General features: G+C 56.1%; 2 protein-coding genes across 3 annotated transcripts in view; both read left to right on the top strand.

Moving 5' to 3' along the window:
* Positions 1–8575, top strand: part of UBXN2A (UBX domain protein 2A) — a 26087-nt gene extending 17512 nt beyond the window's left edge. For both annotated transcript variants that reach the window (XM_027858032.1, XM_027858033.1), the window contains 4 exons: positions 787–893; positions 2789–2926; positions 3197–3355; positions 6480–8575. In XM_027858032.1, the coding sequence (XP_027713833.1) occupies positions 787–893; positions 2789–2926; positions 3197–3355; positions 6480–6672 (597 nt within the window). In that variant the 3' untranslated portion in view covers positions 6673–8575. The remainder of the gene's footprint in view (positions 1–786; positions 894–2788; positions 2927–3196; positions 3356–6479) is intronic.
* Positions 8576–11752: 3177 nt separating this feature from the next.
* Positions 11753–21700, top strand: part of MFSD2B (major facilitator superfamily domain containing 2B) — a 13923-nt gene continuing 3975 nt past the window's right edge. The window contains exons 1-13 of the mRNA XM_027858034.1: positions 11753–11849; positions 11966–12004; positions 14014–14139; positions 14313–14437; positions 14599–14722; positions 14872–14950; positions 15458–15603; positions 15777–15867; positions 15965–16083; positions 16889–16972; positions 17096–17176; positions 17312–17421; positions 18254–18397. Of these exons, the coding sequence (XP_027713835.1) occupies positions 11787–11849; positions 11966–12004; positions 14014–14139; positions 14313–14437; positions 14599–14722; positions 14872–14950; positions 15458–15603; positions 15777–15867; positions 15965–16083; positions 16889–16972; positions 17096–17176; positions 17312–17421; positions 18254–18397 (1331 nt within the window). The 5' untranslated portion in view covers positions 11753–11786. The remainder of the gene's footprint in view (positions 11850–11965; positions 12005–14013; positions 14140–14312; positions 14438–14598; positions 14723–14871; positions 14951–15457; positions 15604–15776; positions 15868–15964; positions 16084–16888; positions 16973–17095; positions 17177–17311; positions 17422–18253; positions 18398–21700) is intronic.

Raw genomic sequence — 21700 nt, 5'->3', positions numbered from 1 at the left:
GGTCAGCGGGGTTGAGGGGTGTCCTCCACTGAGGGAGGCTGGCGGCCGGCCTGGTCATCTCTCATCATTTCTGGGTGCCACACATAGGAAGGGTGCCCAGAACCTGCAGCGTGTCTTGGGGGCGCTGCTCGATGGTCAGGGCAGGCCACGTGATGATGGATTGGTTGGAATGTTTATCCTGGAGAAGAGAAAACTCAGCCACTAGAGCTGTGTCCCCGTATTTCAAAGAGCAGCCGCCTTGGCAGGACTTTGCCCGCTCTGTTTGGCCCCCAGGGGGCACATTGAGGCTCAGGGTCCTGACTGAAGTGGCCTGCCTCTCCACCCTCAGAGGGCTCCGAGCAGCCGGGTGTGCAGGGAGCCGGCCCAGATGTGAATCACCTTGTGTTGCTGCTGAGGGGTTCTCTAGCTTTGGGCCCCGTGGCGGTGAGCCCCGCAGTCTCGTCTTGGGTCCAGGGTATTGTCAGTGGCTCACCAAGCTCCTTCCTGTCGTGGAGGCAGGAGCCCGGGGCTGGGCCAAGAGCCCGTGGGGGAGGGCAGTCCTTGGGGCTTCCTGGGAAAGGACCTTGCCCTGGGGGATGCTTCTGTTTCCAGGGACCATGGTGATGCCAAGGCTGAGGGGGGCGTCGCAGAGGCAGCCCCCAGCAGAATGTCCTGGGTGCCTGGGGTGCACCCTGCTGGTTCCTCAGGCTCTCCTTCTGGGGGTGTGTCCTTAGAAGGTGAGGGCCTGGGGCGGGGCGGGGGAGAGAGACCCTGACTGCCTCAGTTTCCCTTGTGGGCCTTTTGCAGGCTGACGTGAGCATCAAGCTCTGGAAGAATGGTTTCACCGTGAATGATGAGTTCCACAGTTATAGGGATGGAGCCAGCCAGCAGTTCCTGAACGCCGTCAGAAAGGGGTGAGTGACCAGGATGAACCGTTCCCGTGTGGGCGTGTCCGGGGCGTTGGTCGCTGGGCGGTCGGAGGGGGCCTTTTCTTAGTGACCTTGGGATGCAGGGAGGCCTCCTCGTCTGCTGCATCCCTCCCTGGAGGGACGGAGGAAAGAAAGTCCTGCCGAGAGCGCCGTGTGTAGGCCCAGGGATCCATAGCACAGCCACTGTTGGGGAGGCCCAGAGAAGGGCAGGGCCAGGTCCTGCCTGCGTCTCTCAAGGGAGATCTTTGCTGGGCTGGCAGCCAGGCACAGGGAGATTAGAACCCAGGTCCTCTGAGAAGAGTTGGTGGAGCCTGTCCAGAGTAGGCCTTAGAAATACTGGTGATCGAGGGAGGGATTGGTGGGTGCCTGCCTGTGGATGCTGGGAGGGCCGCCAATCTGTGAGGCCAGAGCCTCAGTCTCCCCTCTGATCCCAGCTGAAGGGGGATTTCTCTCCTTCCTGAGGGGAGGCAGCTAGGGGGTGCCACAGTGCCTTCGGCGATGGGTCGAGTCAAGGAGTCCTGAATTCACATCCAACCTCAGACACTTCCTTATTGTGTGACCCTGGGCAGGCCATTTCACCTTTGCCTGCCTCAGTTTCCTCATCTGCACAATGAAAGGGTTGGACTCCAAAGCCCTTTCCAGCTTTAGATCTAAGATCCAGTGATGCTCAGCCATTGGCCTGCCGTATTTCCTGCTTCCCCGATGTGTCTGAGTCACCTCCTTGTACGGGAGTACTAATAATAGCCAGCATTTCCATAGTGCTTCTGGGCTTTCCAAGCACCTCGCAAGTATTAGCTCAGTAATAATAATAATAGCTCACGTTTCTGTGGTACCTGCTGTGGGCCAGGGACAGTGCCAAGCGCTTTTTATCTGTCCTATTCAATCCTCATGACAACCCTGTGAGGAAGGTGCTGTTCTTATCCCCATTTCACAGATGAGGAAACTGAGGCACAGTGGAGAAACGACTTCCCCAGGTCACTGACCGCCAGCTAGGAAGCGTCTGAGGCTGGATTTGAACTCAGTGTTCTGTGCCCTGGGGCACCGCCAGCTGCGTAATTAGGAATTCCACATGAGTGGAGCCTGTGTTGGTCTGTCAGCATTGATTAAGACCTACTGTGTGCCAGCACTGTGCTAAGAACTAGGGGTGCAAAAAGAGGCAAAAGGCCATCCCTGCCCTCCAGGAGCTTCCAGTCTAACGGGGGCCACACATGCACATGAGTATGTGCAGGAGAGACAGGGGAGGAGGAACGGGGGGAGGCCCCGCGCCTAGGGGACCCTGGGGGAGGCATCCTGTCGGACGGAGGGGGCATTTTAGGTGGCATAGAAAGGAAGCCAAACGCACATTCTCGCGGCCAGTCAGGAGGCGGGGGTCGCTGGATCGGAGGAGAAGGCGGGTGACGAAGGCTCCGAAGGCCAGCGGAGCCCTGGGTGCTTGGTCCTGGGGGCCGCGGGGCAGCGGGGTTTTAGCTCTTCATGCTCCCATCACCCAGAGCCCCTCCTCTCCCTGCTACAGCCAGTCCTCCCCCTCCCCGCTCCGGGTCTCTGTGCCGTGAGTCTCTGTCACGCGCTCCCCTCCTCAGATCTCCCTTCAGCCAGGCTCGCTCCCTAGTGCCATCTGGGCAGGCCGTGTTCGGGCTCCCTGGCCCGCCAGGCCTTCCCTGGGGCTGGCATTCAAGACCCCCCCCGCCGCCGTACTCAACCCCATTGAGTCTCTCCTTTCACCGGAAGCCCCGCCCTGGTGCTTCCTGCTGGGGAAGTGCACTTGGGGCACAGCGTCCCCTGCACCCGGGCCGCCCCCAAAGGCCACAGGGCAGACCCAGGGTAGCAGCGGCAGGCCTGGTTTTAACTTTGGCATGTTCCTGGGCTTTGTTCTTCCCAAGAGAGCTGCCTTCGGAGCTGCAAGGGATGTTTGACAAGGAGGAGGTGGACGTGAAGGTGGAGGAGAAGAAGGAGGAGGTGTACGTGTCCAAGAAGCCCACCTTCCAGCCCTTCTCAGGGCTGGGCCACCGGCTGGGCAGGTAGGCCGGACGGCGCTCTTTGCTAAACTTTAAACATATGTGTATACTGCTCTCTTCCGTCTGGATCTATCCCTCCCAGGACCTCCCCAGATAGCCACACCTCGGGCCCATGGCAGGTGGGGTCGGTGGGTGTCCGCGGGGTGCCTGCCTCTGCAGCCCCCGCACCGTGCCAAGTTGAGGAGGGCAGAGTGGCGGACATCGCTGTCACCCCCACCCTGAGGAACGGCACGTGTTGTTCTGGGGCTCACCACGCTGCCTCTTCTCCCATAGTGCTACCCCAAGAGTAGTTTCCAAGGTCAGCAGCAGTGACTGTGGGAACCCAAAGGCTCTGATCTCCGTCCCCTTGAACCCCTCGGAACCCATCACCAGCATCCAGATCTGGTTAGCCGATGGGAAGAGGCTCGTGCAGAGATTCAATGTGTCCCACAGGTGCGTCTTCTGGGACGGAGCGGGGCGGGGCAGGGGCCTGGGGCTTGGGACACTCATTTCTTTAACTCAGCCTGAGAGAGAGAATTTACCAGAATTTACCGACCCAAAAAAAGAGTAGAGCCCTTCACTCAGTGGAGATCACTGGCCAGGGTGGCCAGGGGGCTGCTGCTCTACAGGAGGTCTCAGCTTCTCACCAGGATTTGGAGTATGGTCCCACCCCCAGGCTGCATCCCCCTTCATGTGGTGTATTCACTGCACCCCCCCATTCCCCCCATACAGTGTATTCACATACCCCTACCTCACCCCCTTCCATTCTCCCCTCACACAGTGTAGTCACACACACCTTTAGGCTCAACATCCCCCCCACACACAGTGTATTCACATACACCCTCAGGCTCCAACCCCCCCTCATACAGTGTATTCACACATATCCCCTAGCCTCCATCCCCCCTCATGCATGCATTCATTATTCTAAGGAAGGCCAAGCTCAGCAAAGGCCCCACCCCCACTGTGCTCAGCTGAGGGGTGATATGCTGCGCCCTCCCCCTCCCCAGCCCTATGCAGCCACTCTGGAGGAAGGGGCTCTTTCCAGCCATTCCCCAGTCTCCCTCCTCATCAGCATTTTAGAGTCAAGAAGATGCAACCAACATTCCATTGTTTCCATAGCAACCATCTCAATTCCATCTGCCCTCTGAGAGACCCTATAAACATAATGGACCAAATTAATAAAATTAAAATTGCATGATGATATCATTAGATACAAAGCTTTTGACAAATGCCGTGCATTCATCTGTAACAGCAAAAAGACTTTTCCTTAATATGATAGGTAGGTGATCTGTACCCAACACCAGGCCTGCTAAGAATTGAGGAATGAGTAGATGGCACTCAGCATCCTTCTCTAGGAAGAAGATATTTCTTTAGGCAGGTCAGTAGTCTGTGTCTAAAACCACAAGCCAGCATTAGAGGTAACAGAGGAACAATAGAGGCCTTTCCAGTAAGATCAGGGGTAAAGTGCTTATCACCACTACACATTTTTTTCATTTCTAGACATGCTAGCTATAGCAATAAGACAAGAGGAAGAAATTAAGAGAATATAGATTCAACTAAAAACGCAACTGAAACAATTTCAGCAAAGAAGCAGGAAATAATATAAGCCTGAACCCAGTAAGAAGAGATAGAAAGAGAAATCCATTCAGAAAACTAGAGAGTGTGTAAAATATCTGAGAGTCCACTTCTCAAGACATATACAGGAAGCATATAATACAAGTAGAAGACACTATTTATAGCAATAAAGACTGACCTAAATAATTAGAGACAGTGTTGGGTCATGGTTGGGCTGTTACAACAGTAAAAATGACAGGACCTACATTGATGTACTTATTCAGTGCCACACCAAGCAACTAAAAGATCACTTTCTAGAAATAGAAAAAACTGTAACAGTATCCCTGGAGAAATTACCCAGTCAAGAACCTCAAGAGAAACAATGAAGAAAGCAGGAAGGAAATGGGCCTAACCTGGCACTGTCTCAAACTAGCACTATGAAGTAGCAATCATTGGTTAAAAAACAGCCACGTGAACACTTGATGCTTACTAGCTGTGTGACCCTGGGCAAGTCACTTAGCCCCAATTGCCTAAAAAAGAAAAAGAAAAGAAAGAGAACAAGGTTCCACACCATACATGTCAGTCAGCTCCAGTCGGCTATCTGACCCGTTGGAGAGGTCACACTGTCTGCAAGCTGGAGGAGAAGCGAGGGAGGACGCACACTTTGCCACTATGGACAAGAGTCCTTGACCAAAGCAGGGTTAGAGAGGGCTGCCAGAGAGAAAGTGGACCAGCTCCCACACAAACCAAACCAAAGCCCATAAAATAGAAGGGAAACTGACTGAGGAGATCTTTGCAAACTGCCCCGGGCCCATAAGGAGCCTCAGGACTGAAAGCGGAAGTGGCCAAAGGTGACAGGCAGGCAGCCCTCCAAGGAAGAGACCCGAGGTATCAGCACCGTGTGAAAAAGCGCTCCAGAGCGCCAGGATGAGAGACCCGCTGAGTGATGCCCACCATCGTCATCGTCGTCATGATCGCTTTTATTGAGCGCTTTAAGGCTTGCACACACTCCACAACTTTTCATTTGACCCCCACAACATCCCCAGTTTACAGATGAGGAAACTGAGGTAGGCAGAACTGAAGGGATGTGCCTTGTAGGTGCAGAAGCACTCAGCTGGTCAGTGTCTGCTGCCCCACCTGACTGCCTCTACCATCCCACCTCATGCCCACCAGATGGGTAAAGGGGGTGACAGAAAAGTAGAAGGCCATGTGTTGGGGGGGGAGAGACCCTTTCAGTGAAAGACAAAAAGGGAAAGGAAGCCAGTGAAGAAGCGGACAGGAATGTTGGCTAATGCACAGAAAAGAACAGGGAGGGGTTCAGCAAGAAACAGGTGAGCGGCTTTGGAAAGGCGGTGTTGGATTTTATTTTGGCCTCTTTGAAAAGCCGTAATGGAGATTCGTACTTTCAGTTCCTCTGTTTCTGTTCCTCCCATACAAACAGAGATGCTCTTATTTGGGGGTATTTATCAAATTCAGAATCACTAAACATTTTTAAAACCCGGAGTAGGGATGCAGTTTCAACTCAATTCCACATTTGCTAAGCACCTACTGTGTGCCAGGCACTGTGCTGGGTATTGTAGGTACAGAGACCAAAATGAAATCTTCCCTGCCCTCAGGGAGCTTACATTCTATTAAGGAAGGGGGATAACTTGGATGCAATTGAGTGAATACAGCGTGGGAAGGGGAAGCTCTAAGAACAGGATGGAGGGGACATCAGGACGGATTTTGTGGAGTAGGTAGTGCCTCAATGAGCCTTGAAGGCAGACCAGAATTCCAAGAGGCAGAGATGAGGAGGGAGGAGGGTCCTTTCTCCCCAAGAGGGGGAAGATGCAGAGACGGTTTGAGGAGTGGAAAGAGGGAAGTGGAGCTCACCCTAGCCAGGAGCCCTGGACCTGGGCCATCAGAGAAGGGAAGCTTGGGGGGGGGGGGGGGGGGGGGGGGAAGGATGGAACCTGCCACAGCGCGGTGCAGGGAGCGGACCAGTCTCTTGAGCGCTTGTTAATTCTGCATCCTCACTTACCAGGGTGAGCCACGTCCGAGACTTCATCAGGAACTACGAAGGCTCCCACAGGAATTGGCCCTTCACCCTGGTCACTGCTCTTCCTGCCCTCAAGCTGCTAGATGACACCCTCACACTGGAGGAGGCAGATCTGCAGAACGCTGTGGTCATCCAGAGACGCCAGACCGCACAGGCCCCTCTCCAGGGCCTGTCCTAGCCCTGACACCGGACGGCCCACCCTGAGTGACCCCCCAGAGGAAGGGCATGGGGGTGCGGGGGCCAGTGAGTGGGAGGTAGGGCAGTAGACCCAGACACAAGCGCTGCCCTTTGGGCCCTTCTCCTGCATTGACCTTTGGGGCAGATGCTGCTGCTTCCTTCAGAGGGAATGTGGGTAGCATGAGCCAGCTGCCTTCTGGGCCCGTTGGCACGTCAGCCTTTTCCTCCCTGAGATCGCAGGCTGGGAGCCAGGTGGTGGCTGCTCTGGCGTCCTCAGGAGCGGTGGGATGTTGCTGTGGACAATGCGTATCTTAGATCTGGTTTGTTCTACAAATGGCATTTTTTCGAAGTTGTAGATGCTTCACCATCTCCTGCCCTCGGGACTCACTGCCTCTTCCTCTGCCAGATGCTGGGACTGACCCAAGCTCCCTGTGGTATCCGGCCAGTGACCCATGTCCCTGGTTCACCAGCGGTGTCCTCCCTCTGGTACCTCATTGAAGGGCTCATCAGGGTCCGTCCCTCTGCCTGTCTCTGTCCAAAAGAGAGACTTGCTTCTGTCTGGAGTTCTAAGTGATGCAGCTACTGAGCTCCCCGAGAGGCCTTGCGGTGTTCTTTGTGCAGTGATGTTAAGTAGAGGTGATGGAATCAGAGTAAGAAGCAGGAGAAGCACAGATAAATAGGCCTGAGGTGAGGGTCTCCTTCCTCGTTTGTAGGGAGCCCCACATCTCAGCCTCCACAGAAACAGGAGGCTGGATCCGAGCATCCTACATAGTGCAGGCTACGTCATGATCTTCTTCTGTATGTCTGTGGTCAAGGCTCTTTTTTGGACCCCAGGAAAATGCTGCAAATAAACCACAAGTCTTTCTCCAGACATAGGGAAAGGAAATCATGTGCGTGCAGCATGGCTGCCCCTCCACTGGGTTTTCTGGGGATGTTGGGGCCTGCAGACCAGTGGGGCCACCTCCCAGAAACCATCAGGAGAGCCATGCACTGCTCCTGACATTTTAGGATAGCCGCTATTTAGAGGGAAAAGCAGCTGGAAATGGTAGTGACACCCAGCCGCCAAACCCACCTGTCCCAGACCCCTCAGAAGAGGGAGGGAGGGAGGCTTGGCGGCCTCCGTCTATGTTTGCTTTCCTCAGGGATGTGGAGGAGGCTGCTTCGTTGGAGGATTGACTTTCCACCAGATACACAGCCCTAACAGTTGTACCCCCCCCCCCCCCGCCCAGCATCATCAGTACCTTCCTGGCCTTGGCAGAATGCCTGGAGGATGGGCAGCTGCCCCCTCGGGAGGTGTCAGAGGCACCACCTGCTGCTCCATGCTTCAGGGTGTCTCCAGAATCTCAAGAAGGACGCTCAGCCTCTTGGGCGGAAAATCGACCTTTTTGGAGCTGTGGGGGCTGCTGCTAATGTGCATCATTTCAGGATCTTTCAGTAACGAGAAAGAGCCACCAGTGTCCCCGGAGGCTTGGAGAGCTTTTTGGAAGCCTAATTGTGAGGAATGATCCTGACCTCCCACTGTTAAGAGGGGCCAGAGCCTCCACTGGCAGGACTCCAGGGCGGCAGCTGACAGCAGCGTGCTGCTCCCTGTGCTAGGGGTGCGCTGGCTGCGTCCTTCAAGCCAGGCGGACCCTGTCTCTGTGCAGCAGCGCTGTCGCGAGTCTGTGGGGTGATGGTGACGAGCTGACTTCAGTGCCTTAAAGCGATCGGGAAGACAATTTGTCGAGAAGGGGTAGGGATTGTTCCCTTCAGTATGAAATGGTTTGTAAGAAATTCATTTGAATCAATCGATGTGTGTGTTTCTGAGAGCACAGTGACATGCGTAGCCGCGGCTTCCCCCTGTCCTTGGCGATTCGTTCAATATGGCAACTTGGTGTTTTCAATAAACTTCGAAAAAATGCAAAGTGTCTTTATCAACACTGGGACACAAAAAGGACCTGGATTCTAAGTCTAGCTGGCTCTTGGGGTGGGGGGGAGAGTCCTGGGGACTCACCAACTACCTTCGATTTTACAAAGAAATGTCCAAAAGATGGAAGGGAGGCCAGGAAATGACTGTCAGGAGGGCAAGTCCTATAAAAATAGAATCAAAAATGCAGTGACTCTTAGATAAGCTGCTGGGGCGGGGGAGGGGGACCAAAGGAAGCCGAGGACCAAAACAGAAACCAAATAGAATTTTTGTATCGATGTTGGGGGAAAAGAGAGGCAGGACGAAGGGCAAGGATGGTTCCCTGGGGTGAACCAAATGATGGTAACTCCTCCATTTTGTTGGTTTCTCTTCTCTGGGAAGGAGACAGTAAATGACAGAAAAGAATGACTAGGGGAGATGTGATGCCCAAGATGCCAGGAGAGAGCTACTTTGGCTCAATTCCTGGGTCCTGGCCCAGTGGGAAGGACATCCTTGAGAACAGAAAGAATGAGTCAGGGGGATGGCTTAACTCCATTAGTGACATTCATCTGAAAGAGCGTGGAAAACAGGAGAGCACTGAAGGTACTGGGAAAGGGCAAATGTCCCCATTTCTAATGGGGGGGGAGAGATGAGAATAAAGTTTGGAGCTGAACTTTGATTCCTGGGAAGATTCTAGAACTAAGGAAATCCCTTGGCCAGCCTTCAAGTGCCACCAAGCACTGTCTGGAAATTAGCCCTCATATCCCTCAAAGGCAGAGATTCCAGGGATCATTATCCCCATGTAACAGGGGGGGAAACTGAAGGCAGAGAGGGGGAGTGGTTGGACCAGTTAGTCTATCTGGAGTGGGATTCATGTGAATAACTAGAGCTCAGGATCACCCTTAGCCTGGATCTTTCTTCCAGATCACTGAGCAGGGAAGGCTCATCCCCACCAAGCCTGGAATTCCAAAAGCAGCCCCACCACCAGGGAGAAGCACAATGGCAGTTTGCCCTCATTGAGTTTTTTTGGGTTCCCCAAAGAGTTTGGAATTCCCAAGGAGCTGGGAGGGCAGTGACATAGGGCACCCAAGAGGAAGGGCCACTGGGTCAGACCTCTTGGGAGAGGAGTGCAGGCTTGTGTCCCCAGCATCTCCGTCCATCCTGGACCGTCCCCGGACTCAGGCAGCATGAATCAGGTGCCTAAGAAAGACATGCCTGCCAAACTAAGCTAAATGAATCTTCCCAGTGCTCTCACGAGACTAGCAGGGTTCCCCATCCCCGTGAAACCAGTCTCACCCGAAGGAAGCAGGATCCTCTTCATAGCTCCAATGGCCACGGGACAGGGGATCACCCAGTACCTCTTCTACCCTAGGACCTTCCCCCCATCATTCTTGGTCTCTGCCCTCTGGGGCCAAAAGAACAGATGGGAGGGGGGCATCTCATGCCTTCAGGCTTCCCTAGCACCCCCTCCCATTCTTCTCTGCTGAGACCTCACCCTTCCCTTAGAGGGATGTATCTGGCAGGACAACAAATATTTGTCATTTGCTAGGGTCTTGGAATAATGGTGATGTTCCAACCTCCTATTAATAACCCTGGGAAGGAAACACAGGTATAATTATCATCCTTTTTTAACAGACCCAGTAAGGTTAAGTGCTTTGCCCCCAGCCACACAGCTCTGAATGTCAAAGGCAGGATTTAGCTCTCAGACTCCACAGACAGCAAGCTAGCATCCACCTCCAGGACATGGTGCCTCTCCATGGTGGACTTCCGCTCATCGATCTCCTCCCCAAAATGAAGCACCTAGAACTGAAGCTGGTACAGCTGATGTGGCCTGACCGGGCACCCCACTCCCCCTGGGTTCTCAACTCAACCCCTCCTATTGCAGCCCAAGATCCCCTGGGTTTGGCTGCCACATCCTAAGGTGGACTTGTGCCAACTTTGCAGTTCTCTATTACGTCCCAACATGACCATCTACCCACCCAGGGTCCCACTCACCATTCATGTCAAGTCTAAGCACCTACTATGTGCCAGGCACTGCATGCCAGGTGCTGGGAATACAAAGAAAAGTAAATGACAGTCTCTGCCCTCAAGGAGCTCCCAGTCTAATGGGCGAGACAATACAAAACAAGATAAAAACAGGAGAAGTTGGAGACGATCAATCGAAGAAAGGTGCAAGAGTTAAGGAGGTTTTGAGGGAGGGAACAAATGCCTACTGTGTGCCAGGCGCTGTGCTGAAGCTACAAACCTGATGTCATTTGATCCTCACAACCCTGAGAGGGAGGTGTTATTACCCCCATTTTCCAATTAAGAAAACTGAGGCAGACAGAGTAAGTGACTTGCCCAGGGTCACCCAGCTAATAAGTGTCTGAAGTTGAATTTGAACTCAGGTCTTCTTTACCCATGCATTGCACCGCCTAGCTCCTTCAATTAGGAAGGGATTCCTGTAGAAAGTGGGATTTTACTTGGGATTTAAGGGAAAGGGAAAGAGAAAAGGCCTGTATATGGCACCTGCTATGTACTAGGCATGTGCTGGAGGTAAGTGCTATTGTGACCCCCATTTTAAAGTTGAGGGAATTAAGGCAAACAGAGACTCAGTGACTTGCCCAGGGAGACCCAGTTAGTCGGTGTCAGACGCTGGGTCTGACTCTTTTTTTTTTTTTTTAAGAAAATCTAGGAGTCGAAAAGAGGAGAGGCAGCTTTCCAGGCATGGAGGACAGCCAGAGCAAATGCTCCGAAGTGGGGAATGGGAGTGGGTCGCAGAGTACGGGGGGAGGAGCAAGGGAAGCGATTGCCTGGACCTCCTGGCCTTGACTTGTCTTAAGCTGCTGACCAGAAAGTGCGAGCGAAGCTAGCGGCCGGCCGCCAGCCCTGGGCGCCGCGGCCAAGGCTGGCGCTGGTCCCCGCACCACTGAGGCAAGTACCCCGGGGCTGGACCACATTCTGGCTCTCCCTTCACCCCCGCATCAAGGCCCAGAAAGGGCAAGATCTGCCCAAGGCCACACAGCAGGTTTAGGGTCAGCCAGGACAGCCGTCCCCCGGGGCCAGATAGCTCTAGGATCTGAGAACTCCTCAGCCCTGACAACCTCCTCTTCAGCGCACACTGGGAAGTCCTCCAGCCCCCTCCTGCCCCGCCCTCTCCAGCCCCGCCCCGAAGCTGCAGCTCCAGAAGAGGAACTCGTGCTCCAGGTGGCAGCGACGGTAAAGGACACTGAGGCACCAGAGGCAGCCGGATGGCAACTTCCACGAGGGCTCCCAGCCCCCAGATCCTAGAGAAGGAGAAGGAACCCCCTCAGGTGAGGGCAGGGAGGGCTGGAATGCGAGTCCCAGGGGCGGGGAGGAAGGTCAGTGTCTAGCCACCTGAGGCTGACCTCCTGGCGCTCCTAAGTGGGGAAATTCTTCCTGACTTTAGGTGGAAATCAGCCTCGGAGGTCCAGCCTCGCTAAGCCTCGTGAGTTCCTTCTCCCCTGGGCGGGCATCGCTGTCCAGTGCTGGCTTCACTGGCTCATCCGTCCCTCCCGCCCCCTTTGCTCCAAGTTCCCCCGCACCCGCTGCCCTGGTGGGGGCCCATCTGGTCCAACACGGGCTGGCCGGCCTACCCTCCATGACTTGGCTTTCCCTGGCTCTGGGGAAGTGTGAGGGTGGCAGCAGCAAGATAAGCTTCTATCTGGGGGCCCAGGGAGGGAGCGCAGGCCTGCCGGGTGGGGCCATGGGCGGCTCTTTCCTTCAGGGCTGGGCCTCCTCCGAACAGCCCCTAGCACCTTCTCTGAAGTCCCCTGGAAGGGAAGGGTGGTGGGCCAAGCTGGACTCCCCCCACAGACCCGCTGAGTGGGCATCCAGCTTGTAGGGGAGCATGTACCTCACCTACCTTGCACACACACATTCTCTCCTACACTCATCCACACAGATGCACATACACACCCTGAGCAGTAGTAAGGTTAGGCTGAAGGGGGACCGTCCCAGCTAGAAAGGTGGCCTCCTGTCTGTCCTGGAGAGTTTGGTGAGGTTCCAGGGAGACAGTGGGTGCTAGGGACAGAGTCCTAGGAGCCCTGGGCTCTAGACCCAACTATATCCATAACTCAGTCTTGGAGTCTTTCATTTCTGTGACCTTCCATTCAATTTGATCTCTTCCATGTATTTAGCATTTATTAAATGCCTACTATGTGCCGGGCACGAGGGTTACCAAGGCGAGAATGAAACAGCTCCCTGCCCTCAGGGAGCTGGCATTCTACTGGAGGAACCAGGAGTCCCCAGACCAGGAAATATGAAAGATATGAAGGGTGTTTACAAAGTCTGTACTTGGCCCGTTAGCCATCCCTGCGCCAAAGTGCTTGATCAGACCAAGGCCACTGCAGAGGCAGGAGGAGGCTCCCCTGGGGCCTAGACAGTGACTTCTCTCTGCCCCTTCCTTCTGGCATTGTCTCCAAAAGGGCCCTCCTCTGAGGGCATGGGTCACACAGAAGAGGGGACAGTATATAGGACTTTCTCTGGTGGCAGACATGGGAGTCAGGGGCTTACGGGCTGCACTGTGAGGGAGATCTTAGGTCAGCACTCACAGGCTAGTCTTGAAGAGTTCAGTAACTGAGACCCTTCAGCAAAACCCCCTGCTGCCTTCTCACCCAGGACCCCTTGTGGGGAGGGAGCAGCTCCCTCACCTGAGCACCTGACTCCCAGGGTCCCTGGGTGCCTGACTGTCCCTGGGCTCCTGCCAGGGCTCATGAGGGAAGTCTGTGGAGATGGCAACCCAGCCCTCTGCTCCTGTCTCCCTCAGGTCCCATCCTATGTCTCTCTTCACCTCAGGGGCCTCTAGCCTACCCCCAGTCTGTCCAAGAACTTTCTACACCATCCCCACCAGGGGCATGCAAAGACAGCTTTGCATGAAGTCCCCCAGGGAGGGGGAGCCCCCCACCTCCTGAGGCAGCCCCTTCCTGACATCCAGCCCTCGTAAGCTCCTTGGCATCTACTCCACCCCCAAGCAGACCAAGATAATTTGTTCTCCTGGGAGCGAGCGCAGGTACCAGCTCCTCCGAATTGTTGTCTGTCGGTCGAAGCTACAGCAATCACCTGGAGTCTCCAGGCCCCGCGGCTCCCAGGCCACCTAACACCCAGGTCTGACTGGAGCACCCCCGAAGGCCTTCCCCAGGGCTGCAGAGCTTGCTCTCGCCTTTGGACCCCTGGAGCCCAGCAGGGCTTAGCAAACAGCCGTGTGGACACAAGCAAGGGACAGTGGGACAGTGGGACAGTGGAAAGGTGTCCTGGCCCAGGCTCAGATCCCGACTGCGCTTACCCCACCGTGTGCCCTCCAGCCTCAGCGTCCCCCTCTGCTCTTGATGAACTCCAAAGCTCTTTCTAGCTCAGTGTGTGAGATCCTGCGATGGGGGAGGCTGGGGCCCAGACCAGTCACCTGGAGTCTCCAGGCCCCGCGGGGAGGGGGCTGAGGGAACATTTGTCTTTCCCCAGGGCAGGCCTGCTGGGCACCTCTCGGTGATCTCTAAGCTCTGTTACAGCATCGGGGGGTTCCCCAACCAGGCAGCCTCCAGTGCAGCAGCTTTCTACCTGCAGCTGTTCCTGCTAGATGTGGCCAGGGTGAGACCCTCCTCCCTCTAGCCCAGAGCAGCCTCCTTTCCTGAAAGGGCCCGGGGCTGTGACTGGTCTTGGCCTGAGGGGACGGGTGTGGGCATGTGTGCCCCTGTGCACGTGGCGGAGGGCACTAGGTTACAAAGCTGGCTCTCACCCCATCCCCACTTCTCTTGCCTCAGATCCCCGCAGCTCAGGCCTCGCTTGTCCTGTTTTTGGGGAAGCTCTTGGGGGCCGCGGCTGACCCCGCGGCTGGATTTATCATCAGCCGGAGCCCGTGGACTGCTCTGGGCCGCCTCACACCCTGGTGAGCCCCAGTGGGATCACGGGCATAGGCAGCGTCTGTTTGACTGCGCCTCTGGAAGCAGCCTCTGTGGCCAGGAGGAGGAACGGGGACGGGGGAGGCAGGGTTCCTTCCTGAGGGGACCAGAGGCTGCGCTCACTCCTTTCCACCCTGCCCTGCCCCAGGATCCTGGGCTGTGCACCGTTCTTGGCCCTCACCTACTTCTTCCTGTGGTTCCTGCCTGCCATTGGCCGTCTTCGGGGTCTCTGGTATGGAGCTTTCTATGGCCTCTTTCAGGCCCTCTCCACGGTGAGTCCCTTCCTGGCTGCCTGGTGCCTGCCCACTGCCCCCTGGGCCTCTGGCCTCGGCATTCAATGCTGCAGAGGGGCAGGGGAGGAAGATGGTCCTCCAAAGGGACCCAAGGCCCTTCACTGTCGTGATGCGTCCCCTTCTTGCAGCTGCTCCAGGTCGCATACTCGGCCCTCACTATGTTCCTCACTCAGGACCAGCAGGAGCGAGATTCGGCCACCGCCTACCGTGAGTCAGGAGGTGCCTGGGCCCCTCTCTGGGGAAAATACGCCCGGGGCATGCATCACAGCCAGTCAGTCAATAGACAATTATTAAATGCCTACTGTGTGCCAAGCACGGGAGAAACAAAGAAAGGCCTGAGGAGCCTGGGAGGGGAGGAGGGGGCTTAGAAGGCCAGGCAGAGTGTTTGTCTTTGCTCCTGGAGGCCAGAGGCAGCCCCTGGAGGTTAACGAGTAGGGGGTGACAAGATCAGAGCTGCGCTTTAGGAAAAGTCGCTTTGGTGGCTGAATGGAGGATGGCCTCGAGTGGGGAGAGGCCTGAGAGGGCAGACCCCCCCAGAGGATAGCCACAGCCGAGCCTGAGGGGAGGAGGGTCTGCACCAGGGCGGGCCAGAGGCAGGGGGAGAAGGGCAAATGTGAGAGAAATGACGGGAGAAACCACAGGGCGATAGGCTGGTGTTTGGGGACAGGGGCTCTGCAGCCCCTCATCAGTGACCCTGCCCCCTCCCCACCCCAGGGATGACCATGGAGATGGCCGGGACGCTGACTGGAGCCACAGTCCATGGCCTCATTGTGGCTGGTGCACACAAGGCTCCCAGATGCCTCGAGGCCAACCTCACTGACCCGCTTCTGTCTGTGGCCTCCAGTATCTCTCCCCACACAGTGAGACTCAGCCTGCTAGCAACCCCCAAGGGGCCCCTCTCACCAAAGACTCTCATCGACTGGAGGCCAGGGGGCCCTCTTTGGAGGGAGGGGGAGGGCAATGCAGAGAGGCTCCCACAGGGACCCACTGGGGAATGCTGAGGGGCCACCTTGTGACCGCACGGTTCCCACAGAGTCAGCTTTACATGATTGCCGCCGGGGTCATCGCGGGAACCTATCCCCTGTGCACGGCCCTGCTCGCCCTGGGGACCAGAGAGGAAGACGGTGACTGTGGATGGGGGCAGGATTCCCTTTGGGGCTGGGGGCTCCTCTGGAGGCAGGTCCTCTCCTAACATCACACCGGCATCCCTGTGGCCTCCAGATCTCTACATCCTTGAGCAGCAGAGGGTCTCCTTCTTCCAGGGGCTTGGCCAGACCCTCCAGCATCAGCCATACCAGAAGCTTGTGGCTTCCTTCCTGTTCATCTCTGTTGCTGTCCAGGTAACTCCAGCCCAGTGTCTGTCCCACTGACCCTAGGAGAGCCCCAAGATAGGAGGGAGGGGCTGGTGAGCCCCTGACCCAAGGCCCAGGCAGGACTTCCATGGGATGCAGCCAGGGCCTGGGGGTGGGGGAGGTGCTGAAGCACAGCAGACTGAGGCTACGGGCACCCTTGGGCCCTGCTGAAATCCTCAAGCCCAGCATCCCTGGGGGCTGGGGACAGTCTTTGAGCAGGACGTGGGTCATAAAGACGGGGCCACATGTGGGCTGTCCAGACTCCTGCCACCCAGTCTGCGCCCAAGTCAATGGTCTTCTGTAATGATGGCGGCCTTCTATGGCATGACCCAGTGTCTGCTGAGCCTGGCAAAGGTGCCCACTATGCTTTGGGGAGAGCCCCAGCAAAGACCCACAGCCCACATCGATGGGAGAGCTTAGCCATAGGCTCCTTCCAACATGCCCTCCTACTAACAAAGGAGTTCCCAGAAAACCAGGACAGGCCACCCAGGGCCTCACGCCAAGACATGAACAGATGGTCACTAAGGCCTGCTCCGGATGGAGCCCTGTGCCCGGGCAGAGGTCCATCCCTGCCTTATGGGAGCTCAGCCATCTATAGTAACCAGTGCCCACCTACCCAGGGCCACAGCCAGGGAACCTGGCCTCCAATGTGAACTCCCCAAAGAGTCGGGGTGGGCAGTGGGTTTGGGTCCAGGAAACCTGGCTTCAGATCCTCTCTGGGCAAGTCTCCCTGGTTCTTGGGGGCCGAGGGCCCTGGGGCCAGCTGACAGCCACTGTCCTCCTGTCCCTGCAGGTTCAGCAAAGCTATCTCGTCCTGTTCTGCACTCACGCGGCCTCCCTACATAGCCACGTGCAGAGTCTGGTGCTGCTGGTACTGGTGAGGGGGCCAGCACTGGGCAGGGGGGTCACAAGCAGAGGCCTGGACCTTCATTTTGGTCCCTCGGGATGGAGCTTGGAGATCCCCAGCAGTGGTGATGACAATGTGGTTCCCTTCCCCCAGGTGGCAGCTGTCCTGAGCACCCCATTCTGGGAATGGTTCCTGCAGAGAGTTGGGAAGAAGGCAGCGGCCTATGGCATTGGGGTGTGTGAGTGCAGAATGGCTCAGACTGGGCTGATGGTGAGGGGGTGGCTTACAGAATTGGGGTATTGACTGCAGGGGGGCCCAGAGGGTCTGATGGGGGGCAGCCTCTAACAGGTTCCCCTCTCCCCTCCACAGGCAATGGTGCCCTCTGCGCTCCTGCTCGCAGCAGCCCCCACTGTCCCCGTGGCCTACACCATGGCCTTCGTGTCGGGCACCAGCATCGCTGTGGCCTCGCTGCTGCCCTGGTAGGTGGCCCAGGACAAGGATCCTCCCGGGGGGGGTAGCTGCCGGGGGGGGGGGGTTTCCTGACCCGCTGCTGGTAGCAGCTTAGGACAAGTGGACATGGGTCAGAGGTGCTAAAGGAGAGCCCAGCAGGGTCAGAGGAGGGTGGGTGTGGGCTCATGAGTTGGGCTGGACTTGGAAGGGCAGGCAGGATTTGGGAAAGCAATGAGGCCAGCCAGTGTTCGGAGAAGTCTAGACAGGCCCAGCCGAGTGAGGCTGGAACCTCAGACCATGGGGAGCCAAACGGAGCTTCGTGCCAGGGGAACGTGGCCAGACAATTATGGTGGCAGCTGTGGGCACTGTGGGTAGAGAGAAGCCCAAGGGAGAGGTGACGAGGGCCTGAGCCAGGGCAGCAGCTGGTCCTGGGAATGGAGGGGCAAGGGAGGGAGAGCCCTGCTGTGGGCCAAGCGCCTTACACATGTTCTCTCACTGGGTTCTCAACAACCCTGGGAGGACGTGCTGTTATTATCCCCATTTTATAGATGGGGTAACTAAGGCAGGCTGCAGTGACCTGATTTGCCTAGGGTCACATAGCTTGTAAGTGTTTAAGGCCAGATTAAAACTCAGGTCTTCCTGATTCCTGGCCCGGCGCTCTATCCACTGAGCCACCTAGCTACCTCTGGGCAGCTCTGAGGGACAGTGGATGTGGGAAGGTGGGAGGATACTGTGAGCCTGGGGCCCCTTTGAGAGGAGCAGGGCAGCTTGGGGAGGGGGCAGGACTGGCCTGACCGGCCCTCCCCTGGCTTGTCGGGGGCCATGTACAGTGTGTGTCGGGGCGGGGGGCTTTGTCCCCAGGTCCATGCTGCCAGACATTGTGGATGACTTCAGACTCCACAAACTTCCTCTGAAGGGCTTGGAGACCATCTTTTACTCCTCCTACGTCTTCTTCACGAAGCTGTCGGGGGCAGGGGCTCTGGGCATCTCCACCCTGAGCTTGGAGTGAGTGACTTGGGCCATGGAGCCCCACTGAGAGCAGGGCAGGAGGTGCTGGGTGGCAAGGGGGAGCCGTGGGGCCCTGAGGGGAGCAAGGCAGGAGGTGCTGCAGGCAGGGAGGGGGCCGTGGGGTGGGGGAAGCACGGGGCCCCGGGGGGGCCGGGGGGGGGGGGCCGGGGGGGGGGCAGGGGGGGCCACAGGGGAGCGAGGCGTTCAACGTTGGGGCCACATCCAGCCTTGGTGCCCTATGGGAGCTGGCCGGGCTGGAGGGTCCAAGGAGATTGCCCGCCAGCCCTTGGGGCTGGGGAGATCTCCCAGCTTTTCCCATTCCTGGGAATGTTTGGGGCCATCGCTGGCCAGTCCTGCCACTCAAGCTGTTTGTCTGTGACCATTCCGCTGCCCAGAGCCTGCTCACAATTAGGGTTTGGGCTCATTTCATCCCCATAACAAGCCTGGGAGGTAGGTGCTCCTATTTTCCCCATTTTACAGATGAGGAAACTGAAGCCCAGAGAGGCTGTTACTTATCCAGGGTCACACAGCCAGGGACACTCTGCGCACTGCCAGGGGTCCTGTCACAGGCCTCGGTTTTCCCCTGCTCCCTCGGCCTGCTGGCCTGGTGTCTCCTATGGGTCACTGGGGCCCAGAACAAGTTCTCCAGGTGAGGTGTGACAAGGGCAGAGGAGGGCAGGACCATCACTTTCTGCATCTTGTAAGGCAGACCCATTTTGAATGAATGACTATGACATTTACTCATATGGAGCTTGTGGCCCACTGAGACCCGAGATCTTTTTCCAAGACAGTTCCTTGACCATGTGCCCCCTTAGTTTTTTGGACCCAAGTGCGAGCCTTGCATCAGTGCCTCTTGGTGCCTATAGATCCAGCCCACAGCTCTGGCTGGTCTAAATTCTTTGGGCTCGTGGCTCTGCCATCCAGAGCGTCAGCCCTGCATCCAAGCTTTGTGTCGTCTGCAAATCTGATGAACATGCCCTTAATGCCTTCTTCCAAGTCACTGATTAAAATGCTAAAAGGGCAAAGGGACACAGACATTTATATAGCCCTACTATGTGCCAGGCACTGTGTGAGGTGCTTTACAATGATCACCCCATTTGATCCTCACTGCAAGCCTTCAAGGCAGGGGCTGTTGTTATTCCTATTTTATAGCCGAGGAAACTGAGGCAGACAGAGGCAAAGTGACTTGCCCAAAGTCACCCAGCTAGCAACTGTCTGAGATTTGAACTCAGGTCTCCTGGCTCCAAGCCCAGGGCTCTGGGCACTCTGGCACCCCCTAGACACTTCTAAATAGTGCCCCATCCACCCCTGGGTACTTCCTTCCAAACTGGAGTTGGACCATTAATGACTCCGCAGTCACATGGGGGGTGCCCATTTCTCCAGCTCCAGCTACCATCACTGGGTCCACATCTCTCCATCTTGTCCACAAGAATAGTGTGAGACCCTTGGTCAAGTGTCTGCTGAAATCCAGGGGCAGTCAGGTGACCCCCAGAGAGTGTGACATGCTGGCTTATGTTGGGGGCTTGAAGGCGGCTGCAGAAGCTCACCAGTAGGTCCTGGCCAGGTTATTGGGATTTTCTCATTTGGATGATGAGGTGATGATGCTCTGGCCACCCCTTGTAGGCCTTCCAGCGTGGTAAAAATGGGAGGGACGACACTGTCCGCTGTCCCTGATGAGGATAGGACCTCAGCCAGGGCAGGTCAGCAGTGGGGCATCCTTGCTCATCATGGGGACCAACTCTCCTTTAACTGTTTGGGTTCTATCCTTTCTGGTTTCCAGATCCCTCGTTGTCCTTTCCAGAGGGAAATAAGCTTTCCTTCTCTTGGGGCTCCACCCCAAGCAATGCCCTTCTCCCTCCTTGGATCCTCCTCAGCGAGGCGACCTGGCCTGCCCTGGCCACTAAGGAGCTGGCCATGGCTAGGAAGTCCTCCCTCAGACCATCCCAGCAGGTCCCTTCACCTCCCAGTGCCCCCCAGGAAACTCCTGAGACTCAGCTGCAGAAGAGGTGCTGAGCCCCTGCTTAGGGGTGGATGCAAGAAATCTGGTCTGCTCCCTATCATTTAAGAAATTCTTTTGGATGCCTTTCATGTCCCTTGCTGGTCCAAGTTTCTGCTGAACTCTACACTCCTGACTCTTTCCTTGTGGGGCCAGACCCCACTTCTGGGCCTCTGCTCTTGCTTCCTCACTTCCTGCCCTCACTTCCATCTTCTGGATATCCACACTGGCCAGTGAGATTCTTATGCATCCGCATCAGTCGATCTCCCCCCTCACTGGAATTGTTTCAGCATCTTCAAGATTTCATTCTTGAGCATCTGCTATCCCTGAGGGGCTGACTTTCCCTGAAGAATTTGAGTCTCTGAGATCCTTTCTCTGAGACCTTGGAAAATAACTCTCCTTGGGGCAGCTAGGTGGTGCAGTACATAGAGCTCTGGCCTCGGAGTCAGGAGGACCTGGGTTCAAATCCAGCCTCAGACCCAACACTTACTAGCTGTGTGACCCTGGGCAGGTCACTTAACCCTGATTGCCTCACTGAAAAAAAAAGCAAAAAAGAAAAGAAAATAGCTCTGCTGACATCTATGGCACCCCTTGGGCTGTGCCCCAACTTTTCTCTCCTCTATCAAGAACTCTGGGCTAGAGTGCATGTTACCTCAGGGTTCCCAGCACTCTCATATCAGCAACCAGTTAGTGAGAATTAGGTAAGAAATAGGATTGCTCCCAATGGATTCTTTTACCTTTTGAAGGATGAAATTATTAGTAAGATAAATCAAGGTGTTATTAGATGGTCTTCCTTTGGCAAAAGTTAGGGAAGAGAGAAGGGATGGAGAGAGGAAGGAGGAGGGGGGAAGGGACAGGAGGGAAAGAGGGGAAAGAGCTAGGAGGAAGGAGAGGGAAGGAGAGGGAGAGATGGAGGGAGGGGGAGAGAGACAGAGAGGAAAGAGGAGAGACAGAAAGAGGGGGGGAAGAGGAGAGACAGAGGGAGGAGAGAGGAGAGAGAGAGAGAGAGAGAGGGAGAGAGAGAGAGGGAGAGAGAGAGAGGAAAGAAGAGAGAGGAGAGAGAGGGAGAGACAGGAAAGAGGAGAGAGAGAGGAAAGAGGAGAGAGAGAGGAAAGAGGAGAGACAGAGAAAGAGAGAGAAAGAAAAGAGAAGAGACAGAGAGGAGAGAGAAAGAGAGAGAGGAAAGAGAGACAGAGAGAGACAGAGAGGAAAGAGGAGAGACAGAGAGAGGAGAGAGACAGAGAGAGAAAGAGAGACAGGAAAGAGGAGAGGAGAGGAGAGAGAGAGAGAGAGAGAGAGAGAGA

The sequence above is a fragment of the Vombatus ursinus genome, unplaced genomic scaffold (assembly GCF_900497805.2).
Source record: "Vombatus ursinus unplaced genomic scaffold, bare-nosed wombat genome assembly UNPS02012622.1, whole genome shotgun sequence".
NCBI lineage: Eukaryota > Metazoa > Chordata > Mammalia > Diprotodontia > Vombatidae > Vombatus > Vombatus ursinus.
The sequence above is the reverse complement of the archived record's forward strand: the minus strand, read 5'-3'. Positions and strand labels throughout refer to the sequence as shown.